Source organism: Somniosus microcephalus, chromosome 4 (assembly GCF_052327205.1).
Source record: "Somniosus microcephalus isolate GS21.2 chromosome 4, FLI_Smic_1.0, whole genome shotgun sequence".
NCBI lineage: Eukaryota > Metazoa > Chordata > Chondrichthyes > Squaliformes > Somniosidae > Somniosus > Somniosus microcephalus.
This window is the reverse complement of record NC_140990.1, coordinates 154,077,521-154,097,427: the sequence shown is the minus strand read 5'-3', so window position 1 is coordinate 154,097,427 and position 19,907 is coordinate 154,077,521. Positions and strand designations below refer to the sequence as shown.

Sequence of the window (19,907 nt, the reverse complement as noted above, 5' to 3'; positions counted from 1 at the left end):
AGGGAGAGCGTAGGTTGTTAGAAGAGAGAGCAATGAGGAATGAAATGCGTGAGCTGCAATTCTTCCTTCCAAGAATACGAAACAAATTGGTAAAATACTTTAACATGTGCGGGAGTCCAGAACTAGGGGCCATAAATAGGGGAGTAGTTACTAATAAACCCAATAGGGAATTCAGGGCAAACTTCTTTACCCAGAGAGTGGTGAGAATGTGGAACTCACTACCACAATGAGTGGTTGAGGCAAATAGGATAGATGTATTTAAGGGGAGCTAGATAAACACATGAGGACGAAAGGAATATGTTGATGGGCTTAGATGAGGAGGTGTGGGAGGAGGCTTGTGTGGAACATAAACACCGGCACAGACCTGTTGGGCCGGAGGGCCTATTTCTGTGCTGTAGACTCGAGATGTAACTGTGTAATATCTGTACCGTATACACGAGAGGCTGAGGTTGTCGTCCGTGGGCAATTCTGGGCTCAACACTTGGGGACTCAGTTTGCAGCCAGGGCCTGCCCTGCCTGGAGCTGCTGGGAATGTCCACATTTGTTTCCTCAGGCGCTTCCGAGCCTCTGCAGTAGCTCGCCATCTAGCAGAACATTTGGAAATTTAGAGTTAATCAAGCATTGCTCTAAGTGACTGGGATTGAATTCATGCAGATACTTTGTATTATGTAACTATCTCCACTCACTGCAGTTTGTTAGAGTAATCACCCTGCTTTTACCGGGAGAAGTTGTTGTATTTCGTAGAGACTCTTCCTAAATAGACTCTGTAGACTGTTTGCTGTAGTGCGCGGTTTAAACACTTGATTTGAGTCCTGTCGTAAGTCCCACCCAGTTTCCAATTCATTGACTGACAGTGGTGTCAATAGATACTCTGGTTAAAGGTTCCATGGCATTATTCAAAGAAGAGCAGAGAGCTCCTTGAAAAGCCCACCCTTGAAACTAACACCCATTCTCCAATCTCTTTTTTCCCCGCCAAAGTCCTTGAACGTGTTGTCGCCTCCCAAACCTGTGCCTATCTTTCCAGAACTCCATGTCCGAATCTCTCCAATCAGGCTTCCATCCCTGCTACAGCACTGAAAAGGCTTGAAATAGTCACAAATGACATCCTGCGATCGTGGTGCACGATCTGTCCTAGTCCCCTATGCAACTTTTGACACAATTGACCATACCATCCTTTTTAAAAAAAATTCGCTTATGGGATGTGGGCACCGCTGGCAAGGCCAGCATTTATTGCCCATCCCTAATTGCCTTTCAGAAGGTGGTGGTGAGCCGCCTTCTTGAACCGCTGCAGTCCATGTGGTGAAGGTACTCCCACAGTGCTGTTAGGGAGGGAGTTCCAGGATTTTGACCCAGCGACGATGGAGGATCGGCGATGTATTTCTAAGTCAGGATGGTGCGTGACTTGGAGGGGAACTTGGAGGTGGTGGTGTTCCCATGCGCCTGCTGCCCTTGTCCCTTCTAGGTGGAAGAGGTTGCGGGTTTGGGAGGTGCTGCCGAAGAAGCCTTGGCGAGTTGCTGCAGTGCATCTTGTAGATGGTACACACTGCAGCCACGGTGCACCGGTGGTGGAGGGAGTGAATGTTTAAGGTGGTGGATGGGGTGCCAATCAAGCAAGCTGATTTGTCCTGGATGGTGTCGAGCTTCTTGAGTGTTGTTGGAGCTGCACTCATCCAGGCAAGTGGAGAGTATTCCATCACACTCCTTACTTGTGCCTTGTAGATGGTGGAAAGGCTTTGGGGAGTCAGGAGCTGAGACACTCACTGCAGAGTACCCAGCCTCTGACCTGCTCTTGTTGCCACAGTATTTATGTGGCTGGTCCAGCTTAGTTTCTGGTCAATGGTGACCCCCAGGATATTGATGGTGGGGGATTCAGCGATGGTAATGCTGTTTAATGTCAAGGGGAGGTGGTTAGACTCTCGCTTGTTGGCAATAGTCATTGCCTGGCACTTCTGTGGCACAAATGTTACCTGCCACTTATCAGCCCAAGCCTGAATGTCGTCCAGGTCTTGCTGATGTGGGCATGGACTGCTTCATTATCTGAGGAGTTGTGAATGGAACTGAACACTGTGCAGTCATCAGAGAACATCCCCATTTCTGACCTTATGTTGGAGGGAAGGTCATTGATAAAGCAGCTGAAGAGGGTTGGGCCTTGGACACTGCCCTGTGGAACTCCTGCAGCGATGTCCTGGGGCTATGATGATTGACCTTCAACCACCCCAACCATCTTACTTTGTGCTAGGTATGACTCCAGCCAGTGGAGCGTTTTCCCCCCGATTCCCATTGACTTCAGTTTTACTAGGGCTCCTCGATGCCACACTCGGTCGAATGCTGCCTGATGTCAAGGGCAGTCACTCTCACCTCACCTCTGGAATTCAGCTCCTTTGTAGATGTTTGGACCAAGGCTGTAATGAGGTCAGGAGCAGAGTGGTCTTGGCGGAACCCAAAGCGCCTCAGTGAGCAGGTTATTGGTGAGTAAGTGCCACTTGATAGCACTGTCGATGACACCTTCCATCACTTCCATCTTCCTCCAACGGCTCTCCTCCACTCCCTCACTTAGTTCCAATCTTACCAATCCAATTGTAGCCAGAGCATTTCAAGCAATGGCTTCTCTTCCCGGCCCTACACAGTTACCCCTGGAATCACCCAAGGATCTATCCTTGGCTCTATCCTCTTCTTCATCTAAATGTTGACCCTCGGCGAGGTCATCTGAAAACACATCAGGTTCCAGATGTACGCTGATGACACCCAGCTCTACCTCACCACCATCTCTCTCGACCTCTTCACTGTTTCTGATTTGTCACGTTGCTTATTCAACATCCAAAAATTTCCTCCAATTAAATATTCGGAAGACCAAAGCCTTTGTCTTCGGTTTGAGACCACAAACTCGTTCCCTAGCCACCAACTCCATCCCTCTCCCTGGCAACTGTGAGGACAAACCAGGCCCTTTCACAACCTTGGTGTCATATCTGACCTTGAGTGGAGCTTCCTATCCCATATTCTCTCCATCACAAAGACCACCTAACTCCAGCTCCGTAACATCGCCCGTCTCCGCCCCTGCCTCAGCTCATCTGCTGCTGAAACCCATATCCATGCCTTTTGTTACCTTCAGACTTGACTATTCCAACGCACTCCTGATCGGCCTCCCACCTTGCACCCTCCGTAAACTTGTCATCCAAAACTCTGCTGCTCATATCCTAACTCGCACCAAGCCCCGTTCCCCCATCATCCCTGTGCTCGCTGACCTACATTGGCTTCCGGTCCAGCGACATCGGCAACATCGCGATTTAAAAATTTTCATCCTCGTTTTCAAATCCTTCCATGGCCTTGCCCCTCCCTATCTCTGTAATCTCCTTCAGCCCTATAACCCTCCGAGATCTCTGTGCTCCTCCAATTCTGACCTCTTGCGCATCCCCAATTTTCATCGCTCCACCATTCAGCTGCCTAGGCGCTAAGCTCTGGAATTCCCACCCTAAACCCTCTCCACCTCCCTCTCTTCCTTTACGGCACTCCCTAAAACCCAGCTCTTTGATCAAGCTGTTGGTCACATCTACTAATATCTCCTTCTTTGCCTCAGGGTCGACTTTTGTCCGATTATACCTCTGTGGGACATTGTCAACTTGCTAAATAAATGCAAGTTCTTTTGTTTGCTTAGTACTCAGTTTCAGCACCAGTCAGAGGTCACACAAGCTGGACTCCCACGACAATCTCCTGGCGCTGCATCACGCCACTAAGCAGAGCATTGTTTACTGACTCATGGTGATGCTCCCTACTTTTAATTGTCTCTGCCTTTTGCTGGGTCTTATAAAAAAAAATTTGAAAGAAACTTTATGTTTAAACACTTGCATTTACTGGGACCTGAAGTGAAGCTCCACTTCATTCCACTGCAGTTAACAATTCTATGGGTAGGACAGTTTCTTTTCACTTACTTCTTTAAGTATTTGCAGAAACAGTGAACTTCCTGCAGTGACTCCTTCACTGCCTGGAAGATCTCACTTTCCAGCGTTTCTTTGATGAGGTAGCTGCAGAGCTCTGTGGAGCAGCGACTGATCCGTGCTCGCTTGTCCTCCTCCACCGCAAGCCTATAAGGGACAAAGTGAAGGGCTGAGTACAAGTATCTCCTTGCTGGCATTAAACTTAGAGAATTTAGGAAGACACAGTTATCAGCAATATCTTGTCCTTTTCCAATCAGAGATTGAAGGTAGTTCTGCAGGAACCAAACCCCTGAAGCTTGAAACCTGCAGCCCGAGTCTTTAAAACATTGTGGGCTTGGAGACTTGTAAAGGCGGGTTGCTGATCGAAGCATAAAAGCTACTCCTTGACTGGTCTAAATCTACTAATTACCGAATAGCTTTTTACAGTTTTCCAGGCACTGTAAGCTTAAAAGCTGAAACAGACAAGCGTACAAAGATGAGAGAAACTAGCAGTGGCCTCACAAGCCAGGTGTTTGCAGGCTGGATTTGGACCACAGGCCTAGTCTTGTACAGCCCTGCTGGAGGGTTCACTGATCCCTCCCCCGCCACCCCCAGTATGTGGAGCAGAAACATTAGGGCAATTCAGAGCACCGGGGATCCTGTTCACACAATGAAATGACTTGAAGCAAAGGGAGTCGTCAGAAATGTAGAGTGGACCCACTGAAGATGATGCTCGACCATTAGAATTGAATAGATGAATATATTGTTTTAGATAGAATCAAGAACTTGAAAATAGATAGAGCAGTCGGGCCGGATGATAGCCACCCGAGGGTCCATAGGGGGATTGAACACGTGCTGTGCGAGCCCCTTGCCCATATTTTTAATAGTTCACTGTACTCTGGAATGGTTCCTATAGACTGGAAGGAGGTTAATATAGTCCCCAAATTTAAAAAAGGTGACAAGACGGACCCGGGTAACTATAGGCCCATTAGTTTGACATCAGTGTTAGGAAAGCTGCTTGAGGGAATCATTAGGGATGCAATATATGATTGATTGGATAGAGATATTAGGGATACCCAACATGGTTTCATAAAAAGGTCATGCCTTACAAATCTAATTGTATTTTTTGAAGAAGTCACAAAGATGGTGGATGAGAGAAGCCCAGTAGGCATTGTCTACTCAGACTTCCAAAAAGCTTTTGACAAGGTACCACACAAGAGGCTTCTCTACAAGAGCGAAGTCACTCGTATTAGTGGTAATATATTGAGCTGGACTGGGAACTCGCTAGTAGGCAAAAAGTAGTTATACAGGAAACTCTTTTTTATCCGGCACCGACGGGACCGGCGTGGTGCCGGTTTATCAAAAAGTCCGGATTACAGAGAGGTATAGTAAAAGGTACGAGAGCCCCGTACACAGCAACAGATCCAGGCTTCCCTGTTGCTTAGCAACAGGTGCAGGAACCCCGGCCACAAGATCCAGGCGTCCCTGTTGCTTAGCAACAGGTGCAGGAACCCCGGTTACACAGCCACAGATCCAGAAACAGCCACTAATATGAAGTAAAACTTACCTGAACCTACTCCTGAATTTTGCCGGTTAACAGAGATTTCCGGTTATTTAGGTGCCGGTAAATCGAGAGTTTCCTGTACATGGATTTGGATCTGTTCGGAGACCGGTCATCAGGGATCGATGTTGGGACCGTTACTCAGAGCAGCGGCAGCAGGCAGGCGGACCTGCGAGGCAACAAGGCGGCTGAGCGGCGGCAGTTTAAAAAGCGTCTCCGAGACCAGGTAGGCCTCAGAGCAGTGGCGGCAGGCAGACCAGCGAGGGAACGAGGCGGCTGAGCAGCGGCAGTGTAAAAAGCGGCTCCGAGACCAGGTAGGCGTACTAATCTGCAGTCTCCGAGCTCAGAGGGAGGGAAAGAAGTAAAAAGTAATCGAAGTGTGACGTCACCAGAAAGCAGGTAAGTGATTGGTTGGTGAGTATTCCCCCCTTTTTAAACTTTAACTCTGTGGTTTATAGTTACTAAAGTCTCTCTGGTGTAGCAGGGACTGTTGGTAAACCATTTAACTGTAGTGTAATTGGTGGGATTAATTTGATTTAATTTAATTTCAATTAATTAAAGGGTAAGTCATGGCAGGACAGCCCGGCCACGTGGTATGCTCCTCCTGCGCTATGTGGGAACTCAGGGACACTTCCTGTGTCCGTGACAACTACGTGTGCAGGAAGTGTATCCAGCTGCAGCTACTGACAGACCGCATTGCGGCGCTGGAGCTGCGATTTGATGCATACTGGAGCATTCACGATGCTGAGGACGTCGTGAATAGCACGTTTAGGGAGTTGGACACACCGCAGGTACAGGTTGGACAGGCAGAAAGGGAAGGGCTGACCAACAGGCAGAGTACGAGGGGCAGGCAGGTAGTGCAGGGGTCCCCTGTGGACATCCCCCTCTCAAACAGATACACCACTTTGAGTACTGTTGGGGGGGGTGGCTTATCAGAGGAAGGCAGCAGCAGCCAACTTCCTGGCACCAGGGGTGGCTCTGCTGCACAGGACGGGAGGAAAAAGAGGGGTAGAGCTATAGTAATAGGGGACTCTATTGTAAGGGGAATAGATAGGCGTTTCTGCGGCTGCAAACGAGACTCCAGGATGGTGTGTTGCCTCCCTGGTGCAAGAGTCAAGGATGTCTCAGAGCGGCTGCAGAACATTTTGGAAGGGGAGGGTGAACAGCCAGTTGTCATGGTGCATATAGGTAAAAACCGGGATGAGGTCCTAAAAGCTGAATATAGGGAGTTAGGAGGTAAATTAAAAAATAGGACCTCAAAGGTAGTAATCTCAGGATTGCTCCCAGTGCCACGTGCTAGTCAGAGTAGAAATAGAAGGATATTTCAGATGAATACGTGGCTAGAGGAATGGTGCAACGGGGAGGGATTCAAGTTCCTGGGACATTGGAACCAGTTCTGGGGGAGGTGGGACCAGCTCAAATCGGACGGTTTGCACCTGGGCAGGGCTGGAACCGATGTCCTAGGGGGAGTGTTTGCTCGTGCTCTGGGGGAGGGTTTAAACCAAGATGGCAGGGGGGTTGGGAACCTGAGCAGGGGGACAGAGGAAAGGGAAACAAGGATAAAAGCAAAAGAAAGGAAGGAGTAAAACAAAAGTAGCAGTCAGAGAAATCAACGGTTTAAATCAAACATGGCCACAGTAAATAATAATTCTAATAGGTCTAAGAGCGTTAAAAAAATAAGCCTGAAGGCTTTGTGTCTTAATGCGAGGAGCATTCGTAATAAGGTGGATGAATTGGCTGCGCAAAGAGGTAAATGAATATGATTTGGTTGGGATTACGGAAACGTGGCTCAAGGATGGCCAAGGCTGGGAACTCAACATCCAGGGGTATTCTATATTCAGGAAAGATAGGCAGAAAGATAGGCAAAAAGGAAAGGGAGGTGGGGTAGCATTACTGGTTAAAGAAGGGATAAACACAATTGTAAGGAAGGATATTAGCTCTGATGATGTGGAATCTGTATGGGTAGAATTGAGAAATACCAAGGGGCAGAAAACGTTAGTGGGAGTGGTATATAGACCTCCAAACAGTAATGCGGAGGTTGGGGATGGCATTAAAAGGGAAATTAGAGAAGCGTGCAATAAGGGCACAGCAGTCATCATGGGTGACTTTAATCTACACATATTAGTAACCAAATTACTAACAATACTGTGGAGGAGGAATTCCTGGAGTGTTTACGGGATGGTTTCCTGGACCAATATGTCAAGGAACCAACCAGAGATCAGGCCATCTTACACTGGGTATTACGTAACGAGAAAGGGTTAATTAGCAATTTTATTGTACGAGGCCCCTTGGGTTGGAGCGATCATAATATGATCGAATTCTTCATTAAGATGGAGAATGAAGTCGTTGACTCAGAGACTAGGGTCCTAAATTTAAATAAAGGAAACTACGATGGTCTGAGACGCGAGTTGGGTAGGATTGATTGGGGACTGTCACTCAAAGGGTTGACGGTGGATAGGCAATGGCAAACATTCAAAGACCGCATGGATGAACGACAGGATTTGTTCATCCCAGTTTGGCATAAAAATAAAACAAAAAAGGTGACTCAACCGTGGCTAACAAGGGAAATTAGGGATAGCATAAGATCCAAGGAGAGGACAGATAAATTGGCCAGAAAAAGCAATAATCCTGAGGATTGGGAGCAATTTAGGATTCAACAAAGGAGGACAAAGGGATTAATTAAGAAAGGGAAAATAGAATGAGAGTAAGCTTGCAGGGAACATAAAAACTGACTGTAAAAGCTTTTATAGATACGTGAAGAGAAAAAGATTGGTGAAGTCAAGCGTAGGTCCCTTGCAGTCACAATCAGGGGAATTTATAATGGGGAACAAAGAAATGGCAGACCAACTAAATACATATTTTGGTTCTGTCTTCACAAAGGAGGACACAAATAACCTCCCAGAGATGCCGGGGAACATAGGGCCTGATGAAAGGGAGGAACTGAAAGAAATCAGTATTTGTAGGGAAATGGTGTTAGGGAAATTGATGGGATTGAAGTCAAATAAATCCCCAGGGCCTGATAATCTACATCCTAGGGTACTTAAGGAAGTGGCCCTAGAAATACTAGATGCATTGCTGATCATCTTCCAACATTCGATGGAATCTGGAACAGTACCCATGGATTGGAGGGTAGCTAATGTTACCCCACTATTCAAAAAAGGTGGTAGAGAGAAAATGGGGAATTACAGACCGGTAAGCCTGACATCGGTAGTGGGGAAAATACTAGAGTCCATTATAAAAGATGTAATAGCAGAGCACTTGGAAAACAGTGACAGGATCGGACAAAGTCAACATGGATTCACAAAAGATAAATCGTGCTTGACTACTCTACTGGAATTTTTTGAGGATGTAACTGGTAAAATAGATAAGGGAGAACCAGTGGAGGTGGTGTATCTGGACTTTCAGAAGGCCTTCGATAAGGTCCCGCATAAGAGATTAGCGTGTAAAGTTAAGGCACATGGGATTGGGGGCAAGGTATTGACTTGGATAGAGAACTGGTTGGCAGACAGAAAGCAAAGAGTTGGAATAAATGGGTCTTTTTCCGAGTGGCAGGCAGTGACTAGTGGGGTACCGCAGGGATCGGTCCTTGGACCCCAGCTATTCACAATATATATTAATGATCTAGACAAGGGAACTAGATGTAATATCTCCAAATTTGCAGACGACACAAAGCTGGGTGGGCGTGTGTGCTGTGAGGAGGATGTCGAGAAACTTCAGGATGATTTGGGCATGTTGGGTGATTGGGCAGAAACATGGCAGATGCAATATAACGTGGATAAATGTGAGGTTGTCCACTTTGGTGGCAAAAACAGGAAGGCAGATTATCTAAATGGCAATAGATTGGGAGAAGGGGAAGTGCAATGAGACCTGGGTGTTCTTGTGCACCAGTCGCTGAAGGTAAGCATGCAGGTGCAGCAGGCGGTTAAGGCGGCAAATGGTATGTTGGCCTTTGTAGCGAGAGGGTTTGAGTACAGGAACAAGGATGTCTTGCTGCAGTTGTACAGGGCCTTGGTGAGACCACATCTGGAGTATTGTGTGCAGTTTTGGTCACCTTATCTGAGGAAGGATGTTCTTGCCATGGAAGCAGTTTGGCGAAGATTCACCAGGCTGATACCTGGGATGGCAGGAATGACGTATGAGGAGAGATTGGGTTGATTGGGCTTGTACTCGCTGGAGTTTAGATGAGAGGTGATCTCATTGAAACTTTTAAAATTCTGACAGGACTGGACAGACTAGATGCAGGAAGGATGTTCCCGATAGTTGGGGAGTCCAGAACCAGGGGACGCAGTCTAAGGATAAAGGGTAGGCCATTTAGGACAGAAATGAGGAGGAATTTCTTCACCCAGAGAGTGGTGAACCTGTGGAACTCTGTACCACAGAAGGCGGTGGAGGCCAGTTCATTAAATATATTCAAGAAGGAGTTGGATATATTTCTTAAGACTAAATGGATCAAGGGTTATGGGGAGAAAGCAGGGACCGGGTACTGAATTTGGATGATCAGCCATGATCGCATTGAATGGCGGAGCAGGCTCGAGGGGCTGAATGGCCTACTCCTGCTCCTATCTTCTATGTCTATGTTACTATTTTTATGAATGATTTAGATGTAGGTGTTGGGGGCACAATCAAAGATCTGTGCAAGGGTCAGCACTGTAGACGATGTTCGTCTGCTTCAGGCGGATCTTAATGTGATGGGAGATTGGGCTCATGACTGGCAAATGATGTGTAACTTGGATAAGTGCAGTGTTGTGCATGTAGGCAGGGTGGTTGCTCAACATATATATATATACCCTTCAGGGAAAAGCATTAAAGAAGGTGGAGAAAGAAAGATCTGGGTATTCTAGTGCAAACATCTCTAAAGGTACATGAGCAATGCTGTGAAGCGATAGCTAAGAGCAAATAGGATGTTGTTGGGGTGTATCCATAAGACAATTGAGTATAAGACAAGGAATGCTATTTTGTCCTTGTACAAGACCTTGGTCAGACTTCAGTTGGAATACTGTGTCCAGTTTTGGTCTCCTCACATGGTGGGTGATATTGAGGTTTTGGAAAGGGTGCAGGAGGGCCACAAGAGTAGTTCCCAGTTTAAAGCATCTTAGTTATCAAGACAGGCTAAAAGAGTTGGGACTCCAGAGATTTGAGCACAAAAATCTAAGCTGACACTCCAGTGCAGTGCTGACAGAGTGCTGCACTGTCGGAGGTGCCATCTTTCGGATGAGACGTTAAACCGAGGTCCCGTCTGCTGTCTCAGGTGGACGTAAAAGATCCCATGGCAGTATTTCGAAGAAGAGCAGGGGAGTTATCCCTGATGTCCTGGCCAATATTTATCCCTCAATCAACATCACTAAAACAGATTATCTGTCGTTATCACATTGCTGTTTGTGGGAGCTTGCTGTGCGCAAATTGGCTGCTGCAGTTCCTGCACTTCAAAAAATACTTCATTGGCTGTGGAGCACTTTGGGAATTCTGGTGGTCGTGAAAGGTGCTATATAAATGCAAGTCTTTCTTTCTTTAAATAGATTAGGGAGGACCAGGGGTCACAATTTTAACTCGTATAAGGCCTGATCTAGATTAAATGTCAGGAGATGGTTCTTTTCCCAAGAGAATAGAGGACCTCTGGAACAGGCTGCCAGTTTGCGCAATGGTCCCGAGTCGCTGAATTCCTTCAAGCAAGAGCTGGACCCATTTCTGGCTGGGGCGGAGATCACCTCATACAAAAAGGTGGGTGCTGCAGGGAATTCAGGGCCAGAGTGATCTTCTGGACTAGTTTCAATCGCCTAGATGTCGGAGAGGAATTTCCCAGATTTTTTTCCCCCAAATTGGCCTGTGTTTTTTTAAAATCTGGTTTTCCGCCTCTCCCCAGGAGATCACTTTGCTTTGGGTGGGGTGGGGAGTGTATATATTGTGATACTCAAGGTATCACAATTGTGTGGGACAGGCAGGATGGACCTGTCAATCATTGTTCATATGTTCGTAAGTGGCAAAGGTTATCAGTGATCTTGTTGAGAAAACATCTGTTTAGAAGGTGGTTACATATACAGTTGTTTGCAGTGGTCATGGAGCAGCTGTGTTTTCCAATCGTCAAGTACAGGAAACTCTCTTAACCGGTAAAATGCAGGAGTAGGTTCAGGTAAGTTTTACTATATATTAGTGGCCGTGTAACCGGAGTTCCTGCACCTGTGGCCGTGCAAAAGGGACTCCTGCACAAGTGCCGTGTAACCGGGACTCGTGCACAAGTGCCGTGTAACCGGGGCTCCTGCACCTGTGGCCGTGTACAGGGCTCTCGTACCGTGGTAAGTATACCTCTCTGTAATCCGGACTTTTTGATCAACCAGCACCACACCGGTCCCGTCGGAGCCGGATCAAAAAGTTTCTTGTATTACTTTTGTTTACTTAATTTTTCCCCAAGTTTCATAGAAACATATAGCACAGAAGGAGGCCCATCGTGCCTGTGCCAGCTCTTTGAAAGAGCTTTCCAATTAGTCCCACTCCCTTGCTCTTTCACCATCACCCTGCAAATTTCTCCTTTTCAAGTATTTATCCAATTCTTTTTTGAAAGTTACTATTGAATCTGCTTCCACCACCCTTTCTGGCAGCTCATTCCAGATCATAACTCGCTGAGTAAAAAAAATTCTCATCTTCTCCGTGGCTTTTTAAAAAAAATCTTAAATCTGTGTCCTCTGGTTACCGACCCTCCTGCCAGTGGAAGCAATTTCTCCCCATCTACTCTGTCAAAACCACTCATAATTTTGAGCGCCTCTATCAAATTTTCCCTTACCCTTCTCTGCTCCAAGGAGAACAACCCCAGCTGCTCTAGCCTCTCCCCATAACTGAAGTCCCTCATCCCTAGTACCATTCTAGTAAATCTCCTCTGCACCCTATCCAAGACCGTGACATCCTTCCTGAAGTGCGGTGCCCAGAACTGGACACAATACTCCAGTTGGGGTCTAACCAGGGATTTATAAAGGTACTCTATTAGTAAAACCAAGTATGCTTTTTTAACAGCCTTCTCAACTGGTTTCCAAGTCCCCCTGCACTAAGCAGCAGCCAAGAAGGCAGGCCGGTGACCTGCTTCCAAGACTCTGTCAGAATCATTCTAGAACTGGCAATGTGCTTGTGCCAGTCCGCCTAACTCTACGAGCGGCCGCACCAACGCCCCCCCACCACCCCACCTCTACTAGGGTCCTATGCATTCCATCCTTCCCTGGTCTCCAAAAAGTTGATGTGTTAATCACCTTAGTGCCTGAGTGGCACATTTTCTGACAGAGTAATCCACAACTTGGTCTGTAAGTTCATCACATAGTGCCTGACTGTAGCGGGTCTTCCACAACTCCCGTTCCTGCTTCAGTCTGCAACACACAGAAAACATTCATCAGAGATCACTTTCATACGCTTTACACGTGTCTGGGTTTTTCCCTTCCCAGACTGTAAAACTGAACATTCTGAAAATCCAGATCACAGGTACTGATGTCAACTCCTTTCACACCTGAACACGAATCGCAGGCAACAACTTGTATTTATATAGCACCTTTAACGTAGTAAAACATTTCAAGGAGTTTCATCAAACAAAATTTGACACCGAGCCACATAAGGAGATATTAGGACAGGTGCAGGTAGGTTTTAAGGAGGAGAGAGAGGTAGAGAGGTGCAGAGGTTTAGGGAGGGAATTCCAGAGCTTAGGGCCTAGGCAGTTGAAGGCACGGCCACCAATGGTGGAGCGAAGAAAATCGGGGATGTGTGAGAGGCCAGAATTGGAGTAGCGCAGATATCTCGGAGGGTTGTAGGACTGGAGGAGGTTACAAAGATAGGGGGGGTCACAGATATCTCCAAGGATTGCAGGGCTGGATGAGGTCACAGAGATAGGGAGGGTTGCAGGGCTGGAGGTCAGAGAGAGAGAGAGGGTTGCAGGAGGTCACAGAGATAGGGAGGGTTGCGGGGCTGGAGGTCAGAGAGAGGGAGAGTGTCAGTACCTACCTGGCCTGTTCAATCCTACGCTTTTCGTCTTCAATCCTACGCTTTTCGTCTTCAATCCTACGCTTTTCGTCTTCAATCCTACGCTTTTCGTCTTCAATCCTCTGTCTCTCTGCCTGAAATTCCTCAGATGAAATTTGCTTCAGTATCTCTGTGGTGACTTCTGCAATCAGTTCCTCAGTAAACATGTTTGACAAACTAGCAAAATACAAGAGGTTATCAATGTGGGAAAGTTCAGTGGGCATTTAAAAGCCAATCTTGTTTCAACGACTTTTTTTGTGCTACTCAAAGCAAGTGATGACAATGCTGGAGAATGGAACAATCTCTGTTACACACAGCTATGCCAGCATCAAGCATTCCGAGGTCAGCTATAAAATGATTCAGTGCAGAGTAAAGCTCCCTCTACTGTCTTAGATGAGGACCCCGACAATTTTCCATTTCTCCCACACTGCCACCCTGTAGCCTCTCTGAGTGAGAGTGCCAATTAGAGGAAGTTCTGCACTAACAGCTGCATGCAAGACCGCACAAACTATTTCATGCAGGACCTTTAAAGCCAGGGTAGCATAGTGGTTATGTTACTCGACTAATGATCTGGAGATACAAGTTAAATAAATCTGGAATAAAAAGCTATTATGAGTAATGGTGACCATGTAACTGTCATAAAAACCCATCTGGTTCACTAATGTCCTTTCGGGATGGAAATCTGCCATCCTTATCAAGTCTGGCCATATGTGACTCCAGACCCACAGCAATGTGGTTGACTCTGCCACTCAAATTCAAATTCAAATTCAAATCGCTTTATTGGCATGATAAGTTACATCTTATGTTGCCAAAGCATCAAAATACATTTATGGTTTAGCACATAAACGCAGTTCTATTCATACAGTGTATAAACAGGTATATCCCTGAGTGTATAAATATACATTTGCATTGTTTATATATATTCTTTTCTTAGTTTACTGGTTGTCCCTCTGTTCATGGCAAGCTGTAACATAGTGTGCCGCCAGTGTTATGCAGCTTCTCTCCTCTCCCAGTAGGAATGGGAGTTTTTGGTTGTCATTCAGATTTCTGAAATCAGGGCATATTTGTGAGAATTTTTGGTAGAAATTCTCCCTGATGCCCTGATATTTTCCACAAGCTGTGAGGAAGTGCATCTCTGTCTCCACCACTCCCTGACTGCAGTGAGAGCATATCCTGTCCTCTCTTGGCAGCCTGGTCTGCCTGTGTCTACCTTTTTCGATCGCTAGGCTATGTTCGCTAAGTCTGTACCTTGTCAAGGTTCTTCTCAGTTTGTTATCCTTTATCATGGTCAGGTAATCAGCTATGTTGTATTGTCTGTTTAGGGCCAAGTAGCAATTGAGTTTGCTTTGGGTTTTTGTTGTTTCTGCCCAATATGTCAGATATTTTTCCTTTTGCTTAGCGACGATTGTGTTGGGTCGAATTCTTTGTGTTACCCTGTCACTGTCCTGGGGCTGGTTATTGTTAGTATTGTTAGTAGTTACTTCACTGAGTCCCAGGACTAGTTGACTGAGGGTATTCTTCTTTATGGTCAGCTCTTGGCATTTCAGGGCGTCGTAGTGATAGCATTGGGGATTGCTCATTTGTAGGTGATTCCAAAATTTGGTGGCTCTTTTTTGGATAGTGATTATTAATGGATATTGGCCTAGTTCCGCCCTGCATGCATTGTTTACTGTTTTCCTTTGAGTCCGGAGGATACTTTTACAGAATTCTGCATGTAGGATCTCAATTGGGTGTTTGTCCCATTTTGCAAATTCTTGTTGAGTTAGCGGTCCCCATACCTCACTGCCATAGAGTGCAATTGGTTCAATTACTGATTTGAAAATTTTGAGCCAAATGCTAATTGGGATTTCTATTTGGATTGATTTTTTGATGGCATAGAAAGCCCTTCTTGCTTTCTCTTTCAGTTCATTCACAGCCAGTTTGAAGTTTCCCGTAGAACTGATTTTTAAGCCCAAGTATGTGTAGTTAGTGGTTTGTTCAATTTTGGTTGTTCCTACTGTGAAATTTATTTTGGGTCCCTGATGTTTGGATCTTTGCTGGAACACAAGGACTTTGGTTTTTTGGGGATTTATTGTCAGGGCCCAAGTCTGGCAGTACGACTCCAGCAGGTCCAGGTTTTGCTGTAGCCCCTCTTTAGTAGGTGACAGCAGAACCAGGTCGTCTGCATAGAGGAGGAATTTAACCTTGGATTCATATAGGGTGAGGCCGGGTGCTGTAGATTGTTCAAGTAGTTTTGCCAATCCATTTATGTAAATATTAAAGAGTGTCGGTGAGATTGGCGACCATCACCTTCTCAAAGGCAATTAGGGATGGGCAATAAATGCTGGCTTCGCCTCCATTTTCCTTCCTCGTCCCAGTCTAGATGGATGTGATGTCTCAATCTGCGATATCGCGAACTTACCCTCAACATCTTCCAATGCCAGGTGTCAATGTCTGTGCAGCATACATGCAAAGTCTCTCTCCAATGTGACCTTCTTCCCACTGTCTGGTGTTTATCTACAACAGCATGTTCAAAGTGGGGGAACTGCCAACTCATTTCTTTCCACTTCAAGGCACTACATACTGCTGACCAAATGTTCTATGCCACAAAGCTGACCAAACATTTAAAACATCTTAGTTCATGATATTTGCACATCAATCTAAAAATATTATTCTAATGTTGAAATTCTCAAGCACTACTCACCAGTTCCCATTATTTTTGGAAGACCAGAGAATCTTACTACCTCAAATCCCCCCCAGTGACAACTCCTTGGCCTAAAGCAGCCTTGTACCTGATGGCTTCAGCAGCATAAGCCACCCCTGCTTTCGCCAGTTCTTTACACTCCACACGGAGAACGTCCTTTACCATATCTTTAACCAGGTCTTTGACCACTTCAACTATCATCTGAAAGAAAAGAAAGAAAGCAATACTGAAACAGGGGACAGAGACAGTCATCCAAACATCTAACATCCAAAATACACAAGGGCAGCAGGATTTAGTACTCTTCATCCATTGCTCCTCTCTTTTTAAAATTGACATCTCCTCTCTACTTTCTACAACTTTTTTGTCTCTCATTTTCTTACTCCTTACACCTAGGGAACAGCAATATAAAAAGAGCATCTTATCCACCACTCCACCCAATTATGATAGTGAACTGTTCCACTGCAGAGTTTTGTAGCACTGGATTGCTTTTATTTTTTTCTCCCTCTTTCCACGTTATAATTTACAATCCTAAAACAAACCCACACGACCAAACACAGACACTCATTACAGGAGATACACAGCCACATGCCCAATAATTATTGGCAAGATCGCTCAAAGTACAGGGGCTAAAACCTGGTACATAAATCACACTTCACGAACGTTTTGTATGTACAAATTGTAGTGTCAGATTGGCCCAGTGGAGGCACTCGCACCTCAGAGTCAGATGGTCGTGGCTCAAACCCCACCCGAGGATTTGAGGAGATCCTCTAGGCTAAAATTTTTGTGCAGTCGGGAGGGAAAGCTGCATTGTTGGATGTGCCTCTAACCAGAGGAAAGTAAACGGAGGCCATGTCTGCCTGCTCAAGTGATTTAAAAGATACCACGGCACTATTTGAGGAGCGGGTGGCTCTCCCAGTATCCCGGCCAACTAACCTTCAACTAACAGCAACAAAACAGGTGAAGTACTCATTCATGTTGTTTGAGACCTTGCTGTGTGCAAGTTGACTGTTATGTTTACCTATATAACAACAGTAGCTACATATTCATCGACCATGAATCACTTTGTGATATCCCAAGGATGCAATACAACTTCCTGTAGGAAAGGGACTGATTACCGAATATTACAGTAATTTCTGTTGCACACTCAATAGCAATGGAGAAGCACACTGCAAAAGGTAAGAAACAATTGACAAAAAATAAATTCACTGTCCTGTGCACATACATAATATAAAATTTCAGTCATAAGCACACACATATTAGTCATTAATACCAGACATCTCTTAGTGAGTTATAACAGTGATCTTCTATAGGCATATAAATAGTAAATGGGTAGTAAGACGAGTGGTAGGGCCAATTTGGGACCAAAAAGGAAACCAACGCACGGAGGCAGAGGGCATGGCTGAGGTACTAAATGAGTACTTTGCATCTGTCTTCACCAAGGAAGATGATGCTGTCAGTCATAGGGAAAGAGGGGGTAGTGGAGATACTGGATGAGATAAAAATTGATAAAGAGGTACTAGAAAGACAGTCTGTACTTAAAGTTGATAAGTCACCAGGACCAGATGGGATGCATCCCAGGATGCTGAGGGAAATTAAAGAGGAAATCACGGCGGTACTGGCCATAATCTTCCAATCCTCCTTAGATACGGGGGTGGTGCCAGAGAACTGGAGAATTGCAAATGTTACACCTTTGTTCAAAAAAGGCAGTAAGGATAAACCCAGCAACTACAGGCCAGTCAGTTTGACCTTGGTAGTGGGGAAGCTTTTAGAAACGATAATCAGGGACAAAGTTAACAGTCACTTGGACAAGTGTGGATTAATTAAGGAAAGCCAGCACAGATTTGTTAAAGGCAACTCGTGCTTAACCAACTTGATCACGTTTTTTGATGAGGTAACAGAGAGTGTTGATGAGGGCAATGCGGTTGATGTGGTGTACATGGACTTCTAAAAGGCATTTGATAAAGTGCCACATAATAGGCTTGCTAGCAAAGTTGAAGCCCATGGAATAAAAGGGACAGTGGGAGCATGGATACGAAATTGGCTAAGTGACAGGAAACAGAGAGTAGTGGTGAACGGTTGTTTTTCAGACTGGAGGAATACAGTGGTGTTCCCCAGGGGTTGGTACTAGGACCACTGCTTTTCTTGATATATATTAATGACTTGGACTTAATAGGGCACAATTTCAAAATTTGCAGAGGACACAAAACTTGGAAGTATAGTGAACAGTGAGAAGGATAGTGATAAGACTTCAAGAGGACATAAACAGGCTGGTGGAATGGGCGGACACGTGGCAGATGAAATTTAACGCAGAAAAGTGCCAAGTGATACATTTTGGTAGGAAGAACGAGGAGAGGCAATATAAACTAAAAGGTACAATTCTAAAGGGGGTGCATAAACAGAGAGACCTGGGGGTATATGTGCACAAATTGTTGAAGGTGGCAGGGCAGGCTGAGAAAGTGGTTAAAAAAAAATCATACTGGGCTTCATAAATAGAGGCATAGAGTACAAAAGCAAGGAAGTTATGATGAACCTTTATAAAACACTGGCTCGGCTTCAACTGGAGTATTGTGTCCAATTCTGGGCACTGCGCTTTAGGAAGGATGTGAGGTGTTCAAAATCATGAGGGGTCTAGACAGAGTAGATAGAGAGAACCTGTTCCCATTGGCGGAAGGGGCAAGAACCAGACTAGCTGAAGTGCTCTTGCAGAGACGGCATGGGCTCGACGGGCCGAATGGCCTCCTTCTGTGCTGTAACCATTCTATGAATCTATCTCTAGTGGCTCAGTTGGTAGCACTCTTGCCTGAGTCAGAAGGTTGTGGGTTCAAGTCTCACTAGAGACTTGAGCACAAAATTTAGGCTGACACTCCAGTACAGTGCTGAGGGAGTGCTGCACTGTCGGGGGTGCCGTCTTTCGGATGAGACGTTAAACCAAGGTCCCGTCTGCTCTCTCAGGTGGACGTAAAAGATCTCATGGCACTATATTGAAGAAGCGTAGTTTGTGGGAGCTTACTGTGTGCAATTTGGCTGCCGTGTTTCCTACATTACAACAGTGACTACACTTCAAACGTACTTCATTGGCTGTAAAGCGCTTTGGGATGTTTTGCAGCCATCAAAGGCACTACAGAAATGCAAGTCTGTCTTTCTTCGATGAAACAAAACCACTGAAACTTTGCTATTTTGGATGTCAACTGAACCCCTAAACTAGATTATTTTCCTGAAATTTAGTAAGGGGGAAATCTGGTGTCCATTAGAAAATTAGACAAGTCACACTGGAGCAGTGAAGGTGAAGTAAACTCCGGAAAATAGCATTAGCAATCGCACTTCTGATGTGTCCAGGTTGTACCTTTTCAGAGTAGACTGGCTGAGGCTTTGGAGGTGGTGCACTGGGCACCTGAGGAGCGACGGGCAGTGGAACTGTCGGAGGAGCAGGAAGCTGAAGCAATGGCAGTGGCAGAGAGGGCTGTTCAGCAGGAGGCATTTCTTGAGCTGATGTTTGGTCCTCCAGCAGCACAGCTACAAATACACAGGATAAAACAGTAAACAAACAAAACACAAGTGACAAAAACTACAAACACAAAATACTGCGGATACTGGAAATCTGAAATAAAATCAAAAAATGCTGGAAATACTCAGCAGGTCAGGCAGCATCTGTGGAGAGAGAGAATTAACGGTTCAGGCTGATGACCTTTCATCAAACAAAAACTACAATTGGCCATTTCCATCAGCACAGTGAGCCAAGATTACAATCAACCGAGATTTATAT

At 45.6% G+C, this 19,907-nt stretch overlaps 1 protein-coding gene across 1 annotated transcript in view; it reads right to left on the bottom strand.

The window, feature by feature from the left end:
• mcm3ap (minichromosome maintenance complex component 3 associated protein) overlaps positions 1 to 19,907 on the bottom strand; it is a 129,086-nt gene that overhangs the window by 61,916 nt on the left and 47,263 nt on the right. Inside the window, exons 13-18 of the mRNA XM_085985353.1 lie at positions 19,488 to 19,657; positions 16,233 to 16,345; positions 13,444 to 13,638; positions 12,705 to 12,818; positions 3,927 to 4,079; positions 429 to 584 (exon numbers count right to left, since the gene is read on the bottom strand). Coding sequence (XP_085841479.1) covers positions 429 to 584; positions 3,927 to 4,079; positions 12,705 to 12,818; positions 13,444 to 13,638; positions 16,233 to 16,345; positions 19,488 to 19,657 — 901 coding nt within the window. The remainder of the gene's footprint in view (positions 1 to 428; positions 585 to 3,926; positions 4,080 to 12,704; positions 12,819 to 13,443; positions 13,639 to 16,232; positions 16,346 to 19,487; positions 19,658 to 19,907) is intronic.